The following is a 16,888-nucleotide window of genomic DNA, read 5'->3' as shown; positions in this document are numbered from 1 at the left end:
TGCACGACTGCGGTCCCACTCGGCCTCTAGGAGGCAGAGTCCAGCGAGCGGGCGATTTCCCGGGCCCGCCCCCCCCGGGTTCTTGAAAGCTAAAGCGTGGCAGGGGCCGGGCCGGGGAAGCGGAGGAGGCGGGTCTCCATAGAAACCTCCACCTGTTTCCGGCCAGGCTGTGCGCGATTAGGGGCTGTTACCGGGGCCAATCTCAGCCAGCTCGCCTTTTCCCGGCGGCCTCTGCGGGAGCGGTGGGTGTTGTACACAATCATCATGGCGGCGGCCGGAGCCCCGGATGGTGAGTGTGGAGGGGGTGGCGGGCGCCCGGGTCGGGCCGAGGTGAAGCGGGAGCCCCTGGGGGATGCGGCCTGGCGCGGCGGGGGGAGCAGTCTGGCTCGGGAGCGGCGGTCCGGCGGGCGCCCGGGCAGAATCCGGTCCCAGGCCCAGCCCGCGGCGAGCGCCCACCCCCTAACCCCCTTGCAGGCATGGAGGAACCGGGCATGGACACGGAGGCCGAGACCGTGGCGACCGAGGGGCCCGCGCGGCCCCTCAGCTGCTTGGAGGCCGAAGCCGCGGCGGGGGCGGCGGCCGAGGACTCCTGCGCCGCGCGAGGCAGTCTGCAGCCTGCCCCGGCCCAGCCCCCTGGGGACCTCGCGGCCCAGGCCTCGGTCAGCAACGGCGAGGACGCGGGCGGCGGCGCGGGCAGGGAGTTGGTGGACCTGAAGATCATCTGGAACAAGACTAAGCACGACGTGAAGTTTCCCCTGGATAGCACAGGCTCCGAGCTAAAACAGAAGATTCACTCGATTACAGGTAATCCCCGTGGCTCTGACAGCCTTTCCCACTTCACCTACCTAGTGTTGACGCTGTGCTAGGCACCGCGCTGGCCTCTTTCCTTGCATCAGCGTTCTCAGTGCTCACAACAGTCCCCCCAAGTAAGTAGTAATGTGCCTGTTATTCAGGTGGGGAAAATGAGACCCGAAGTCAGAGCTAGTCAGTGGCTGAGCTGGGATTCAAGTCCATTTCTGACTCTTCGGCCCAAGTTTCTAACTTGTGCTTCTAACATCTCTAATAAAATCACCTAAGGCGCTTGTGAAATTTACAGCTCCTAGGCCCTTCCCCCTGGAGATTTTGATTCAGTGGGTCTGGAATGTGGCCAGGAATTATTTTTAGCAAATGCCTCAGGTACTTCTAATAAGGGAAGTTTAGGAAACACTGTTTTTGGCTCTCATGCTGGCCCCTTCACAGATGCTCGTGTTACTTAGTTTTTTCTTATTTACAGCAGTTTGCCATCTGAAATGATTTTCTTTTTACATTTTCTGCACGTATTCTGTAAGCTCCATAAAAACAGAAACCTTATTGGTTTCTATATCCCTGAGGTTTATGGACTCTCACTTAATATTTGAGTCACAAGATGGTTGAGGAACAACTTGGAATGAATAATAGCTGATATTTATTGATCAGTTATTAAATACCAGGTGCTGCACTAAATGCTCCGTATTTATTATATCTTAGTCCTTAAAACGAGTTCGTACAGAAGAAACTATTGTCATTACTCTTATGAAGTTCTGGAGACTCAGAGAGGTTGTGAATTGCCTGAGTGCACAAAAGTAATTGGCAATAGAGCAGTATTCACTTTCAGGTCTGTTGTGCAAGAATGTTTTTCGTTTCTTCCTTTCACTGTCCTCTATCTTTTCTCAAGGTCTCCCGCCTGCCATGCAGAAAGTCATGTATAAGGGACTTGTCCCTGAGGATAAGACGTTGAGAGAAATAAAAGTCACCAGTGGAGCCAAGATCATGGTGGTTGGCTCCACGATAAATGATGTTTTAGCAGTAAACACACCCAAAGATGCTGCCCAGCAGGACGCAAAGGCCGAAGAGAACAAGAAGGAGCCTCTCTGCAGGCAGAAAGTGAGTCTGTCGTGTGATTGTTGGTCCTGGGAAGTGTGAGGCTTTGTCCTCTCAAGCCTAGGCTGGTTGTATCCTTTCTAGAATAAGCTCCTTTTTGGACAGGGCCCATGATGGAAATTTATGGCAGCAGTTGGGTGCGGCTGGCTGTTGAGTGGAGGTGACAACTACCTGAGATTTGCATCTTTGTCTCATCTGGCGGGTCAGTGTGTCTCAAGTCTATCTACTTTAGGATAAGGCCTTTGTAAAGGCAGGCTTTAGACCAGGTATTGAAATGAAGCAGATGTGGGTTTCTCTCCTATTTAGTGCCAGAGAAAAATGCCACTGTTGGAATTAATCCTCCATTTTACACAAGTGCTTGCATTTGTTTTTTTGGCTTGTGGCTTCCCTCACGTCAACAAGCCCTTTTCTGGATAGGCATGGAAATCAATAGCTTTCAGAGGTTCCTCTAAAACTGACTGTTTCAGGAAGCCAAATGAAGCTGACTAGGAAGATAACTCTGCTGATTTTCTTTTTTCCCTCTTCCTGGTCTGTGAAACGGGGGCCTGAATTTTTACATGCTTTGTTGGTCATTTTGGATGGAAGAGATCCAGCCTGTTTTGTGCTCATTGTAGCCATTCAGATTCTTTTTTGTGATTGGCAAAAGTAAGTGTGTTTCACTGTGGAAGGAACTGATTGGAAGAACCATCACTTGTGATCTTATCACCCAGCTAACCCCACCTGTAGTTATGGAGTCTCCTGGCTACTCTTAATGTGTTCCAGGAAAATAGATATTCTCAACTTAATCTGTATCCTGAGGAGAGTAAACCAACCTTGACCAACATCAGTTTCAGTGACCTTAGGCACCAAGGCACATGGCCAACAGTGTGAGAAGGACACAATTTTCTGTTACAGGTCCATAATCCCTTATATGTGCTTCCAGAACCCCAAAAGAGTCTGAAAACTCAAGTGCTTTTATAAATTTGGCAGCAAAACCTGATCAGAATTAGTGTGAATAGTCATGTTTTGCCCTAGAAATATTAACATATTTGGTAACAAGGTACTGTCCTAGACTTCACAAAGAATATTATGTAGTGTAGTTTAAAACCATATTATGACAAAAAAAGAAAAACTATTACGTTTATAAAATTCTTAAAAGTTTTAGACTTTATAAAGTACAAAATATTTGTCCTTAGGCTTTCAGATAAGAGACTGTAAACCTATATTAACATCTAAAATGTGTTTATTTGGATATTTTTGCCTCTAAATATGGGATGATAATGTCTTGTAACTAAATGAGTGCATTTCCATTTTCATATCTTCCTCTGCCGCAATGTATGAAATTGTCAAATAGGAACATGTCAGACATGAATGAGCCTTCCCACTGGTTACACCCTTGGAGCATAACATGCCTCTTAAATACAGGTTTTGAGTTACTAATGGTAGCTTAACAGGCTTTAGAAGTGTTCTCCACAGTGAAGGGAAAATACTTCAAAAGGTACTTGTGAGGTATGAGTCCAGTTAGGCTTCTAATCCACGCAGCTTTGTTCCGTTGATGCCGGTTATGAGGCATAACGTGGCCTACTGAGAGGGACCCGTTCTCCTGGCTTTTCGTCAGCTTGCTCAAGAATCTAGGGCTGATATGTAGAGTGACATTTTGCTAGTAGTCTGGCAGTGTTGAGTTTATTCCTGCCAGAGGGTTTCCACCATGCCCGTGCGGGTTTAAGCTGGCTCTTGGCCACTTGGTCCGTAAATTCGATTAAATGTTTACCCTCTACCCACTTGTTACCCTACAGTTCTAGCTTGACCAGACAGCGACTGTACCTGTAAAGCCACAGATGGAGAGGAAACAAGACTCAGGCATTTGGGCCAGACAGAAACAGTTTTAGGGGGCCATGAGCCTCATTAGAACCCTTAATGAGCTGCTTCAGACTCCTGAGGTGGGAGTGGGGTTAGAGACTTCTTAATGTCAGGCTTTAGAGTAATCAGCATTTCTCTTTGGAAATGTGGCTCCTGAGCTTTCTGTTTAGCTGGGGTTGAGGGTGGGGTTATGGGGAAGATTTGTGCAGTGGACTGAGTCTCCATTTGTTGAAGGAGTGCCCCTTCTAGGGCAGCTAAGCTGATTCTCAGCATCCTTATAGGTTTCTCTGGGAGTTTAAGTTGACAGAAATGGCTGTCCTGTTTCGTACATGCCAGGAGAGCAAGCACCCTTTGTGGCTGTCTTATCTTGATGTTTAATTCTTTCAGTGGTGATTTCGGGGGAGGGGGAGAAGGAAGTGGAGTTTATTTGAATTAGCAATCTGGAAATCCTGATTGCTCTAGAGCTTTGATGTCTAATGTGGTAGCCACATGTGGCTGATTAAAGTTCAGTAATATTAAGAATTCAGTTCCTTACTCATGCTAGCCACGTTTCAAGTGCTTAATAGCCACAGGTGACTCATGGCTACTGTTTTGGACAGCATAGATATAGAACATTTCCATCATGGAAATTTCTGCTGGACAGCACTGCTCTGTAGTGTCAAAGGACCCATATCTGTAGTCACAAAAAGCTTTTGAACCAAAACATTAAGGCTTTCTTCATTCTCTTTTTCAAAGAGGTAATAATAGATAAAATGCAGTCAGCTGTTTCATTTAATTATCTCTTCTGACTTATAGCAACACAGGAAAGTATTGGATAAAGGAAAACCCGAAGATGTGATGCCGTCTGTTAAGGGTGCCCAGGTAAGCCGAACTCCTTTGTGAGCATTCTGAAAAGGAACCAGACTCACCTTCTGACTTCCTGAGGTTCCTGCAATCAGGTCCTCGAGTCTTGTCCCATCTTCTTTTCCTGTCTCGCCTTGTTTCTGGTTCCTCCCTCTCTTACCATGCTCTTGTGTCTCCAGGAGCGCCTGCCAGCTGTACCCTTATCTGGCATGTACAATAAGTCCGGGGGAAAAGTGAGACTTACCTTTAAGCTAGAACAAGACCAGCTGTGGATCGGCACTAAAGGTACGGACTGCTCTCACCTCTTCCTGGCTCACTGCCTCTCGTACCCTGCAGGGCGTGGCCTTGGGTGCAATTCTGCTCCTCATTCTGAAATCCTTCTCCACTGTGCTTTGTGTGCTCCTGGCTTTCAGTTTTTCTTTTTGATGCTCGCCTTCTATTTGGACCCTCTTCCCTCATTCTTTTTAGTCTGATCTCAGGGCCAATCCATCAGACATTGGCTCTTCAGTTGCAGCCAAAACCAGAGGTTCCAAACGTGTGGCCTTAGGGCCAGGTCTAGTCCACAGACGAGGGTTTTATGAGTTTACACACAATCTGTGAAAATCGGGAGGTTTCACTGGATCTGATTTTTTTTGTGTGTGTGTGCTTCTCTTGAAAAGAAGCAAAAGATCTAGCCATTCTGGACCTGCATTTTCACATGGCAACGATCAGACGGAGCTGAGCAGTGGTTTCAGGGGTCCATGCTGTAGTCCTCACTGTTTCATTTATCTTTTATTGTAGCCAGCTTTATTAATTTATGTCACCTGCCTGGCTCCTGTAGATCAGAGTTTGCCCCTGTACTAGGGACCTGCCCCTCCTTCCCTGCCTGGTTGCCCTCTGCTTCCCCGCCCCTACCCTGCCTGTGCCTGTGAATCAGGCTTGCTTTTTGCTGGGAAGTGTCTCTGACTGTCCTCCCTCTCCCTTCCCCCAGATGGTTCAAAGTCTTGTCAGTTACATTCCAGAATTATTTGTGTCCCTTTCTTTGCCACTCTGTTGCGCCAGTTAACTCCTAGCATCTCAAATCTTGGTCTGTTAAAGCAAATTAACCTATATCCCTGCCCCATCCGGGATCTCTTTTGTCCTGCCCATCTTCTGTACTGGTTTTTCCTCACTGGTTCCTGTGCTCAAAAACCTTGCGCTCTTTAAGGCCAAGTTCAAATGCCTAAACACAGTGTCCCGTATTCTCAACGGTGGGGCCCAGTTTAAGTTTCTGACCTCACTTCCTGCCCCACTTGCATTGTTGTGCCCTACGTACTTCAACTGCATCACTCCTTGAGCTTCCCACCATGCTTTGCACAGCTCATGTCTTTGCTCATTGCTGTGCCCTTACCCAGAATGCCTATTTCCCATTCCTGTTGTTAACAAAGTCTTCTGAGGTCCTACCTAAATGTGCTCTCCTAATGAAGCCTTCCCTGATATCTCCCCCACCCTCCAAATGAATTGCTGCCCCTTCTGTTCATAGAGAGCCCCGTTATATCCTCAGAGCACTCATTACTCTCTGACTTGTCTGTCCCCCTGTTAGATTCCTGGAGGGAACCGAACATGCCTAATTCACCTGTTTCTGGCCAGCACTGTAGGTATTCAGTGTTCGAGGTAAATGGTAAAGAGAAGTATAGGGGATCTCATCGTCTGAGGTTACGTGGTTTCAGGGACAGGCCATTTAGTATGATTCTGCTTAAAATGGGACCAAAGTTTTATGGAAAATAATTGGAGTAGGGGTGATGGGGAGTGAGATTTTAATCATGTGAAATATGAAAATGTTTCTGTTTTCAACCCTATCCTGATTCTTAAAATGAACAAAAATTGAAATGGCCAAAATGCTTGAGTTTTCTAACAAGTTTATGATTCCTTGCTATAGTCTTCATTTCACTTTCGACTCTAACTGCATGGGCAAAGCAAGTTGTGCATAATATTTAAGGGCTTTCCCAGCATTCCCAGGGGCCTTTGAACCCTTTAGCAGGTCATTCTCTTCTGCAGAGCCTGTCACATCATCAGTTTTTTTTAATTGTGAGCTGCCCTTCCTCTGTCAGGTCGTCACTTATTCATGACCTTGCAGGTGATTTTGCTTAGTTCTCCACCATTGCATTGACTTGCTGAGAGCCTGCCTCTTCCTAGGCTTGCACTTTCACTCGGGCAGCCTAATGGGAGGCAGGGACTAAGGATGCTGGCCCAGAGGGTGGGTGCAGGCAGGGGAGCTGGACGAGGACTAAGTGTGTCAGTGTTCGTTGGTTCCTCAGGGAGTGTTTTCAGGTTATGAAGTTGTATAGGAGCCAACATCGTAACTGCAGGGGCTAAAGAGAACCTCCCACACTTGAGTTAGAGGTTTTATTTCAGCTTGTAGGAGCAGCTGCCTTTCTGCTTTGGCACAAAGGCAGAGCTCTAGAAGAATCTTGATGTATCAGGGCTTCAGAGCTGTTGAGAGCCGCATTACTCACTAGCCTTGTTAAAGAGCCTGGCCGTGAACATTCATGTCTTCAAGGGTTGACCAAGGTCAGGCTTTCCATTCCCACCCAGACTGCTGTGTCAGTGTACCTCAGGCTTTCTTCTCACTTGGGAGCCCAGTAGTCCTGTCACCTGGGTGTCCTCAGCACTGTCCGAGGAGGACAGCTTGTTCTGGGAGTTGGCTGCCAGCCACTGGCTTCATCTTTCTGCTGACGTGACCATCCCAGCTGCTAGTTGGCCTCTTTCTCCACGGGGTGCTTTACCGAGTGGCACTCAGGGGCTTCTGCGGTAGCGTGTGTAGAAGGCAGCACTGACAGCCTCAGGCCCAGTGGAGGGGGAAGAACGAGCTCCAGGCAGGAACTGGGACCTGTGACCACGTGGAGCCGCCTCGGGGGAGCATGTGCCCTGCTTGTAGGGAACTCGAGTCTCTAATCTAGCTGATTGCTGTCACTCAGGAATGTGGGCCCAGGATTGTTGAATCTTCTGTGTTTTCAAGAGAAGCCAGAAGTTCATATTTTTGCGTGAAATCTCTGGACAATTCAAAATGGCTGATGTTTTTAAAAGTTTCCATCTTAAAGATAAGTGCTGGTCAGGTCCTACCTGTGGGTCACTGTTTTAGAGCCAATGAAAGTCAAAATCTGAATGAACATCTTCAGGTCCCATCTCCTCATCCCCATTTTTCAGAGACCAAGGCCCACAGGATGGAAGTAACATGTCTCGAGTCACCAACTAGATGACAGGTCAGGGCTCTGAGTTCCTGGTTTGTTTTGTCAACTTATTCGTTTTCCAGATTTTGCTTTCTGCAAAGCCTGTAATGAGTTTTCCAGTTTGGTTTCTCCATGTGCTGAGAACTCCTCCCTGAGGTGTCTGCTGCTTCTGGGCGGTGGCTTTGTTGTGTAGGTGCCCCCACCTCTCCTGCCACCAGCCCTGTCCTGCTGCCCTCAGCTCACCTCCAGTCTCATCTCACTCCAGGCATCCCTCGCTGCCTCCTCTTTCTTACCTGCCATCCTTAAACTTGCTGCAAAATGTCTTCTCACCCCATGTGATAAGTGGCATTTAGAGTGTTAATCATAAGAGGTTATGAATGCTCTCAGAGAACTTCTTCAAGTGTGTGTATTTGGAGGGGTGGGGGACCAAGGGAGGGAATGGGGGGGTGGTGAGTGAGCAGGATCAAGGGATAGAAACTGGTCTTAAAGCCCCAAGCATCCCCCTTCCTGTACAAGTCACAGGGGCATGCAGTTGCCTCTTTTTGGTCCCCTTGGCTATCCCAGGTGCCAAAGACCTCAGCCAGGGCTGGGCTTGGCAATAAGGGTGCAGAGGAATTTCTTGGGTGTTTATTAATCATCAGACGTTACAGAGTAACACCAGGCAAGCTATACCTCTGCTCTCAGAAACCTTTAATATACCTCTGTCAAGTCCAGTTCCCCATTTGCCCCTAAGAAGTTCCCAACTCCCAAGCAGGGCTGGAGGTGCACTGACCAGATCTTTCCCGTCGTCCCTAGAGGGTGGGGAGAGATTCCCCCAGCCACGAGCCCTGAGGAGGGACTGCTGAGTCACAGGAGTAGAGCAGGGGGGCCTTTAATAATCACTGTAATCCCTCTTAACTTAGAGCGGACTGAGAAATTGCCCATGGGTTCCATTAAAAATGTGGTCAGTGAACCTATCGAAGGACACGAAGACTACCACATGATGGTAAGTAGCCGGCGTGGCCTGGCCCTCCCTAGACTCCTGCTTCTGCTCCTCTAACAGGGGATGGATGTTTCACTGAGGAGAGTACTCAGTGTTGAGAAGATGCGCAGGGTTAAGACCCTCATGTTGTCTTCCCATTCTTAGAACTTAATCCGTGACCTATTCCTCGTTCTGTTTATTTTGCAAACCGCACCCCGCCCCCAGCAGTTTAAAGGGGAGACACTTTATCTCTGCTGCATCTTTCATATCTGTAATGTTTTGTTTTTAGACCAGGAAAATAAATATAAAGAGGAGGTTAATGGCTTGTGGGTCTTCATTTTAAGTTTTGTCTTGCGTATGAAACAAAACCTCCCACTCGCCTTGGCGTCTGTGAGGGCACCAGGCTGCCCCTTTCTGCAGTGATGTTGCTTATCCCAGGGGGCAGCCCTCGAGGGGCCGAGGACCCTGTGGGGAGGGTGGAGTCTGTGACCTGGTTAAGCAAGGAGTTGTGCTCTAAAGAGAGCGGCTGCTCTTTCCCAGACAGCACATCTGGAGGCATTCCCCAGGTCTGCAGAACAGAGCAGGAGTTCCGTGGCGAGACTCCCTGAGCAGCTTAGGCAGACACCTGTCTCCCCAGCACTGTTGAAGGGACTGCTTTAAAAAGGAAGTTCAGCCACCTTGCTCCGAAGTTGCTGTGCCAGAGACCTGAGCTGAGCGGTGATAGGGTGTGGGCGGGGCTGCCTCCCTTGCTCGCTGAGGAGGTGACAGTGATGTAGCCACGGCGGCGGCGGCCCAGCCCAGGGAGGAGCAGGAGCCAGCGGTCTGGGCTGCGGGTTGGCCTCCAGGGTTCACGGCGCAGGGAGGTGTTGGGAGGTCCGGGAAAAGGGGATCTCGAGGTATGGCGGTTCTCTCTGGGCAGATGACAGGTCCCCTGGCTCTAGGAGGTCAGCCAGTCGTGTCCCCTCTGCTGCCCTGTCGGAGTCCGTCAGCTCAGGGGCTTCGTCAGGCCATGGCTGGCCATGCAGCCCTGGGTGCACAGCTCATGGGTGTCCTCCGGGCAGTGGCGACGACGACACAGGCTCCTTTCAGGCCCTCGGGTGGCCCTTCCGCCACTAGTCTCTAGTCTTTAAACGATTGCAGGTGATTTGTTTTGCCTGCTCAGTGAATTTTTCTGTTTTAAAAGTTGGATTTTAATATTTTCAGTTGGGCCCCTTCACTCCCTTTCGAAACATCTGTCTCACCAGTTTGACCCGGTAGGGTTTGCAGTCCCAGTTTTCAGACAGCCTGGGAAGAAGGATTTCAAACAAGTAGAGTGGACCATTTTGGACATCTTTTAAGGAGGTGGTGTGGATGGCTAATGCCTTTGTATTTAGTTTAAATGCTGATTTCCCTCTGGAGTCATTGCTGGCAGAGGTGGGTTCTAATCGCCCCATTTCTTTTCTAAACGCCATTAAGTAGCACCTTGGCCTTTGTCTTAATGAAAGTGTTTATTTCCCTCTTTGCAGATGCCATTTCACTAACTAGATTCACAGGTCACCTTAGAAAAGGGGGGAATGTCACCTTAGAGAAATGTTAAAAAGCATAGAAAAGGACCGAGAGTACTATAACAAACCCATATATCCATCACCAAGAAATGACTATCGTAAATATTTGTAACTTGTTTTCAATCTTGCTTTAAATAAAAGAAAATATACCAGCAGTGAATATGTCCCCATTGTCTTCCCCTCCCCCCATTGCCATTATCATGATTTATCACGTGGATCCTTCCATCTCTCTGTGCATTTATTTTCACGTATATCCATGACCAAGCTACAGTATTGTTTTGTGTTTTTTCAGTTTTCATAAATGGTATCATGGTATGTATCGTTCTGCAACTTGCTTTTTTTTGGTTCGACATTACGATCTGTCTGTATTAACTCTAGATCCAGTTCATACCTTGTAAAAGTAAATCTAGTATTCATACGAGTAGGTCACTTTTAATTTTGCGTTCCCTTACTGATGGATATGTAGGTTGTTTCCAGGTTTTTATCATTTCTGACAGTGCTGCTTTGAACACTCATGTCTGTTTCCTCCTGCATGTGTGACAGTTTTCCTAGGGCAGTGGTTCTCAAACTGGTCTCTGGATCAGCAGTATTACATCACCTGAGAACTTGTTAGAAATACAGATCCTCAGGCCCCGCCCCACCTCTCTGGAACCAGGAACTTTAAGGGCTGGAGCCCACCATTCTGTTCTAACAAGCCCCCAGCTGGCTCTGCTGCACGCGCGAGTTCGGGAACCACCGCTTTAGGATCGGCTATGCTTAACTCTCCCACCTTTTTATGTTTTATTTATCCATTTATTTTTGACAGGAGAATGCTCCCCATGTGCACAGGTTTTTTTTTCCCCTTCCCCTTTTAATTAATTCACTTCTCAGCCCTCCCCGTGTTTGTTGTGCTGCCTGCTCAGTCTCCCGACCTCTGAAGTACCGCTTGGTTTTCCTTTTTCCCTTCCAGGCGTTTCAGTTGGGCCCCACGGAAGCCTCTTACTACTGGGTGTACTGGGTTCCAACTCAATATGTGGATGCAATCAAAGACACTGTGCTGGGGAAATGGCAGTATTTTTGAAAGCACTTTCACCTCTGGCCCAGGAGACTGACCCAAAGTGAAGGACATTGCTGGGAGAGGCCTGCAGCATCCCTGGATTTCAGAGTTCTGGAACTTTGTTCAAAAAAAATCTATATCCAATCTAAGGTGATGTGGTGACTGAAGCCAGAGGTGATGTACTTTCACCATTAGCTTAATTTTAACTTAAAATCACCAGTTCCCTTTCTTGCAGTCAGCTTCATACCATTTTTAAAAGTCAATATGGTGGAAATCAATAAATCTGAATTCTGAACATGTTGTGTGGAATACTCTTAAGTGTGTTTGAGAGTAGATCTACCAATTTTGTTTAGAAAGCAATTATCAAAAGCTTTCTGGTTTCTTTCTTTTTTTTTAAGTGATTTCACCTGAAATATTTTCATGACTCTTTGGTTGCAAACATTTGGACTGTGTTGTGATGAGTTGGGGTGGGTTTTTCCCTCTCTTATATGAAATTGTATGCAGAATGTGGGGTTAGTAAGCCATATTTCTCTGTCCATTGATTCAGAATGAATTCTTTCCCTTTTTATTTTCCCACTTCCTGGATTGGAATTTATGTTTTAAAAACCCAAAGAGGTCAGTTCCTCCTCTTGTACCTCATCACCACTTCCTTTCCTGGCTTCCCTCCTGCCACGCTGCTGCTCGTGAGCACTAGGCGGGAGAGGAAGAGCTGTGGGTCTGGTCGGGGTCGCTCACACTGGCCGTGGTGACTGTTGAGCAGCAGAGTGTGTCGCAGTGACTCCTGTCTGAACGTCTTGCCCTTTGGGCCCCGATCCCTGGGGAGATCCGCTGCTGCTTTGACGGTTGTCTGCAGCCCTCACTGATTCGGCTTTGAGGCCCAGCCTGGCACAGGTGTGCCTGGGTATGCCGACAAAGACCTCTTTGAGAGGAGCCAGGTGGAAGCCAGTTACACAGCCCTACAGCCACAGACCCAGATCCTTCTTTCCTTAGAAGTTTCGAGAAAGTCTTCAGCAGTCCAATGATTCTTTCAGTTACGCGTCTCCATTGGGTCCTTCTGCTCATGTGTTATGTTCAAGTGTCCTTCATCCCAGGTTCAGAGATGCTGCCTTTCTCAAGAAGAAGACATCTGACCTAGTGGGTTGGCCGATGTATTTAAACATCGAAAATGGGATAAATGGCTTTCGTGATTAGCTCTCCCTCTTCTGGTTTTAGCCCTTATGTTCTTCGTCCACGTGAAGTTCTGTTGTCTCCCGATGGCTTGGTTGACTCTGGAATGAGGGACGGTCTCTTGGTGAATGATACCCTTTGTGCTGTTTGCTGTTGCTCTGCTGCTGTCTTTGCAATTCTCGTCTCACTGGTGCAGGCCCTCATAGTAAGGTTTGGCGAGAGATGTTCCAAACTTCACATTTTGGATTCTAGACTGTTACCCCTCATTCTGTGAAATGTATTAGCATGTGTTCGCCTAAGATGACTATTCCTTGTGAGCCAGTTTATGGTGATATTCTGCGCCCTTCCCTTCTAAGCTGTAGTTCAGGAATCCAGCCCATCCAGACAGACTCTTGCTTTTCGTGGTGTAGTCAATGCCAAGTTATGCATCTGGGCAGGAAAACCTACTGTTGCTTTCTTGAGGGGCATAAGTATGTATGGGAAGTGTGTAGTGTTCAGGAAACTGCCTGGTTTTCATCCTTGAAAAAGGAGCAGTGACTGTAGCTTTTCTGTCCTCGTTGGCCCGCAGCTCCTGGAGAAAAGAGTGCTTCTTTGCTTCTTGTTGAAGCCTCCCTCTGCAGTTGACAGGCCTACAGAGGAAGCGGTCACGTAGCAAGAAGAGCGTCACCTCAGTGTGAATACTGCCCTTGCTGTTGGCCGGCGTCCCTGTCCCGGAGGCTTGTCCTGACAGTGCCACACGCCTGCTTTTGGTCTCTTGAAGCACGCGTCTCCGTCCCCAGACTGGCCGCGTGGGGCTGCTCTCTGAGGCCCTTCCTGCCAGGTCTCCTCACTTCCCCCGCTTGTGCGGCTGCCCGTGCCACCTGACGCCCCTCCCTCCCGGTGACAGCGTGTGTCCCGTCTGTCTCCCTGCTCCCCGAGGGCCAAACCGCCTCTCGCTCAGGCTGGTGTCATCTCAAGACGACCAAAGCCTGTGTGAGCCTTTTTATTTTAAGTAAAATGGTGCTTTTTTCCTTACTTGGAGATATATAAATAATGTAAATGCCATCTTTTCATATGGACCTGTCTGAGTGTTGCTTGACAGAGCTCACTAAATCTGCTGGAACCATCTTGGGCTCTGGCTCCCGACTCCGTGGAGACCTTGCTGGAAGCCCCGGAGAGCCGAGGGGGCGGCACCAGGAGCTGCTGGGAGGAGTGTGGGGTGTACAGCCGTGCCTGGGTCCCAGCAGTTCACTGGCTTGTCACTCGGCCCCGTGAGTGGTCGCTTCATCATCTTACGGGCCAGAACGTACTGACTAAACCTGTGTTAGCAAACTGAGACTCTGTGCCCTTCGGTAGCCTCACGGTGTTCATTTTTCCCTCAGGATGCTTTCTGGGCAGAGCCCTGGCTGTGATCCCCTCGCCGCGGCCCGGGGCGTGCGTGCAGGGCAGGGTGGCCGAGGCCGCTGCTTTCTCTCGGGAGGTCGTGCCGGCGGTCCCCCTGCAGGACTCGCTCGCTCGCTCACAGGCAGCCTGCCTTTCCTTCCCTCCCTGAGGCGACTTGGCAGGATGGTGACAAGCTTGTCCCTGCGCGGCCTGGCCCCTCAGCTCTGTTCCGGTCAGTCCGGTCAGAAAATGTAGAAAGACAGTCCCGACACATACTGGAACTCTTTGGTATTAAGTATTTTAATCGATGACGGGCCTTTGGCAAGTAGCATTAGCTCTTTTTAAATGAAGTCGAACTGAACTAAGGATGCACTTTCTCCGGAGTTGCTGCTTTAGATTACAAGGGCCAAGGAAACTCACTTTGCCACGTCTCTGAAAAGTTGCCGTATTTCAGCCGGAAGGGGCTGCCTTTCTTCTTACTCTCACTCTAACCACGTGCCTGGAGGAGCGGTCCTGGGCTCCGCACTTGGCTCGCCCTCTTTGCCGGGGGCAGGGAAGGGCGTGGGTTGGACCCCGGGTGCCAAGGGCCACTCAAGGGCGGCTTGCTTTCCACTGCATCCTCTGAGGGACGCCTCTTTCTCTCCTTGCCTCTGCTCATGCCTGTTGTCTTGGGAAAAGATGGTCCCTTTGTCTTAAGGCTTTGTGAAAAAGTCATCTCCAGTTAGGACTGGCCCCTGTTTCCTTCTTAGAGGGGCCTGGTGGCCTTTCTGAAGTTACAGGCGGTCAGGAGCCCTCCAAGGCGCGCGACATCTGGCAAGTTTACCTGCCAGGCTGGGTGGTTCTACTGCTTTCTGAATTTCTAAGAATCTCTTCGTTTCTTAACCAGTTCTGCGGAATTATTTGACAATATATATAAGTACCATGTTTTCCTTGTGGTGTACGCTCTGTTCTGGTTTTTGTTTTTAATCAAATGCCTGTTTGGGAGGAGATGAACGTATTTAGTCTTATTAGATTTGCGCTGCTGGATTGTTTTTTTAAGTGTAACCTTGACTAGCTGTCTTATTGTTTATCCTGTAAGATTAGTCTATCAATTAAAGTTTGATAATTAATTGCGTCTTCTTTTCCTTACAATTCTTCACGCGCCTAATCTGTACTGGGGATTGACCAACATTTGGAAATGAGCCCAGAGCCATTTTTGGCCAGCTGTGGTGTACCATGTTACTGTCTTACTTATTTGGCGTATAAGTATATCCAAGTTTGTTCCTGCTGAAAATAGTTGATAAAGGGGTTTGATTTGTTTTACACTGTGTTAGTCAAACTACCCCTCGGCAGTCAGCCACGTCCCTATTAGGGCTGTTCTCCTTGGCCCGGCCCCCAGGCATTGGAGGGGAAGCTGCCTCCCAGCCCTTACGCCTCCCGCCTAGGACCTCGTGTGACTTCAGTCTTCGAGGACGTGTTTGGTGAAACACTGAGATGGAGCTGTAGCTCTAGCCTCAAGCTACAAAGACCCAGGAGGAGGGAGGGAGATCTGTTACCAAAAATGGGACAAAAGCAGAATCCTTGGCACAAAGAGTGACTATAGTTTGTCAGAACTGGTTTTGACCCAGCACCACTCCCACTGGAACCCTCTCTTCTCTTCCCCCTGCGTTGTAAATGTTCCTGAAGGTTCTGGTCTCACTGCCCCTTCCTGGCTCTTTTCCACTTTTCCAATACCTCATAATCCTGAAACAACACTGTTAGATTCTTAAGCCTCTGACTGTTATATGGGAGGGAGGGACGGGTGGGGCTGTGCTATATGTTGCCTGCTGCCCACCTAGGGAATCTTCGGTCTGCACAGAGGGTACTTCTGGACTCTATCCCAGTTCTGAACTGTTATTGCAGGCACCTTAAAACGAATAGGATGATTGACCCTCCTAAGATGGAGAATGAGATAAACTCCAGTCTGAATTTCTTACCATATTTGGGGGGGGAGATATCTTGGCATTTTCTCAACTGTGGGTAGCTAACAGAACACTTTCTACAACAGGACCCCACAGAACAGACTGTCACTAGGGCAGGAGGCAAGGACTTCTTCCTGCTTTTGCCCGAGCGGTCTGTCTAGCCCATGCCAGCTGTAGGAAGTTGACGTGCTTTCCACCCTGGAGGCCTGTGCCAACACCACCCGGCTGCTTCCAGCTGGGATTAACCTCTGGCTTTTCCAGTTCATCAAGGCTATTTTTGTTCTGAAGCCTTGTTAGCCTATCTTATTCTACTGATAGAACCTTTCCTACTCTTCACCGCATTTTATAACTCCTAGCTCTCAAGTTTCTTCTATTTTTACCACTTTCCTCCATATCTAATTTCAATCCCTTGCTGTCTTCCCTTTTTTGTTTTGGAAATTTTCAAACCTACAGAAAGTTGAATAATGCTAGTGACCACCTCATGCTTTCACCTGGTTCATCAGTTGTTAAACTATTAACTCCATTTGCTTTCTCTCACATACTTTATTTTGCTGAAGCATTTGACAGGCATGCAGACATCATGGCACTTCACCTGTGGATATTTAAGCAGCATCTCTGAAGAATAAGGCCATTGTTATACCTAAGTATGACACGGTTATCTCACCTAAGAAAACTAACATCAATTCAGCAATGTCATCTAATATACAGATGATATGATGTTAGTAATATCACCTAATATATCTTCTAGAACTGTTCTTTCCAATCAATAATCCTTATGTTTTTGAGTCCTTCTCCCAAGTCTTGTATTTTTTTTAAATGGCTTTTTTCTCTCACTTTAAAGTAATCTCCTCCCATATGTTTTTAATCTTAATTTCACAGTGACCCCCTACTCTCTTTCGCTTCCCGTCATGAGTCTTGTACTGTATGTTACTGCAGCTTCTGGAGCTGGGGTTCAGGAGGAGGTTGTCAGGGAACTCGCGCCCCTGCTGGGTAGAGTCCCCTTGTCTTCTGATCACTCTGGCTTCCCTCCCACATCTAAGTCTGAGATTTAAGGACCCCAGGGGTCCGTGACTGAGGACTCTTGGTTATTGGTGACAAACCCAATTCAC

General features: G+C 48.3%; 1 protein-coding gene across 3 annotated transcripts; it reads left to right on the top strand.

The window, feature by feature from the left end:
• Positions 1–15,597, top strand: UBFD1 (ubiquitin family domain containing 1). 3 transcript variants are annotated; one of them, XM_030871492.2, is made up of 7 exons: positions 13–289; positions 475–804; positions 1,694–1,902; positions 4,534–4,599; positions 4,761–4,866; positions 8,672–8,754; positions 11,224–15,596. In XM_030871492.2, the coding sequence occupies exons 1-7, from the start codon at positions 265–267 to the stop codon at positions 11,332–11,334; spliced, it is 930 nt and encodes a 309-aa protein (XP_030727352.1). In that variant the 5' UTR covers positions 13–264; the 3' UTR covers positions 11,335–15,596. The 3 variants fall into 3 exon arrangements, with proteins under 3 accessions (XP_030727358.2, XP_030727355.1, XP_030727352.1); XM_030871498.3 differs by lacking the exons at positions 8,672–8,754; positions 11,224–15,596 and adding an exon at positions 6,143–8,170 and having other exon boundaries at positions 1–289; XM_030871495.2 differs by lacking the exon at positions 8,672–8,754 and having other exon boundaries at positions 7–289; positions 11,224–15,597.
• The last annotated feature ends 1,291 nt before the right edge of the window (positions 15,598–16,888 follow it).

Source organism: Globicephala melas, chromosome 15 (assembly GCF_963455315.2).
Source record: "Globicephala melas chromosome 15, mGloMel1.2, whole genome shotgun sequence".
In the NCBI taxonomy this organism is placed as follows: domain Eukaryota; kingdom Metazoa; phylum Chordata; class Mammalia; order Artiodactyla; family Delphinidae; genus Globicephala; species Globicephala melas.
This window is presented reverse-complemented; position numbering and strand designations above follow the sequence as displayed.

Coding starts and splice junctions, on each gene's coding strand:
- UBFD1 (XM_030871492.2), top strand. CDS start 265: ATGGCGGCGGCCGGAGCCCCGGATG. Junction 290..474: donor GGCGGCCGGAGCCCCGGATG/GTGAGTGTGGAG, acceptor ACCCCCTTGCAG/GCATGGAGGAACCGGGCATG. Junction 4,600..4,760: donor CGTCTGTTAAGGGTGCCCAG/GTAAGCCGAACT, acceptor TTGTGTCTCCAG/GAGCGCCTGCCAGCTGTACC.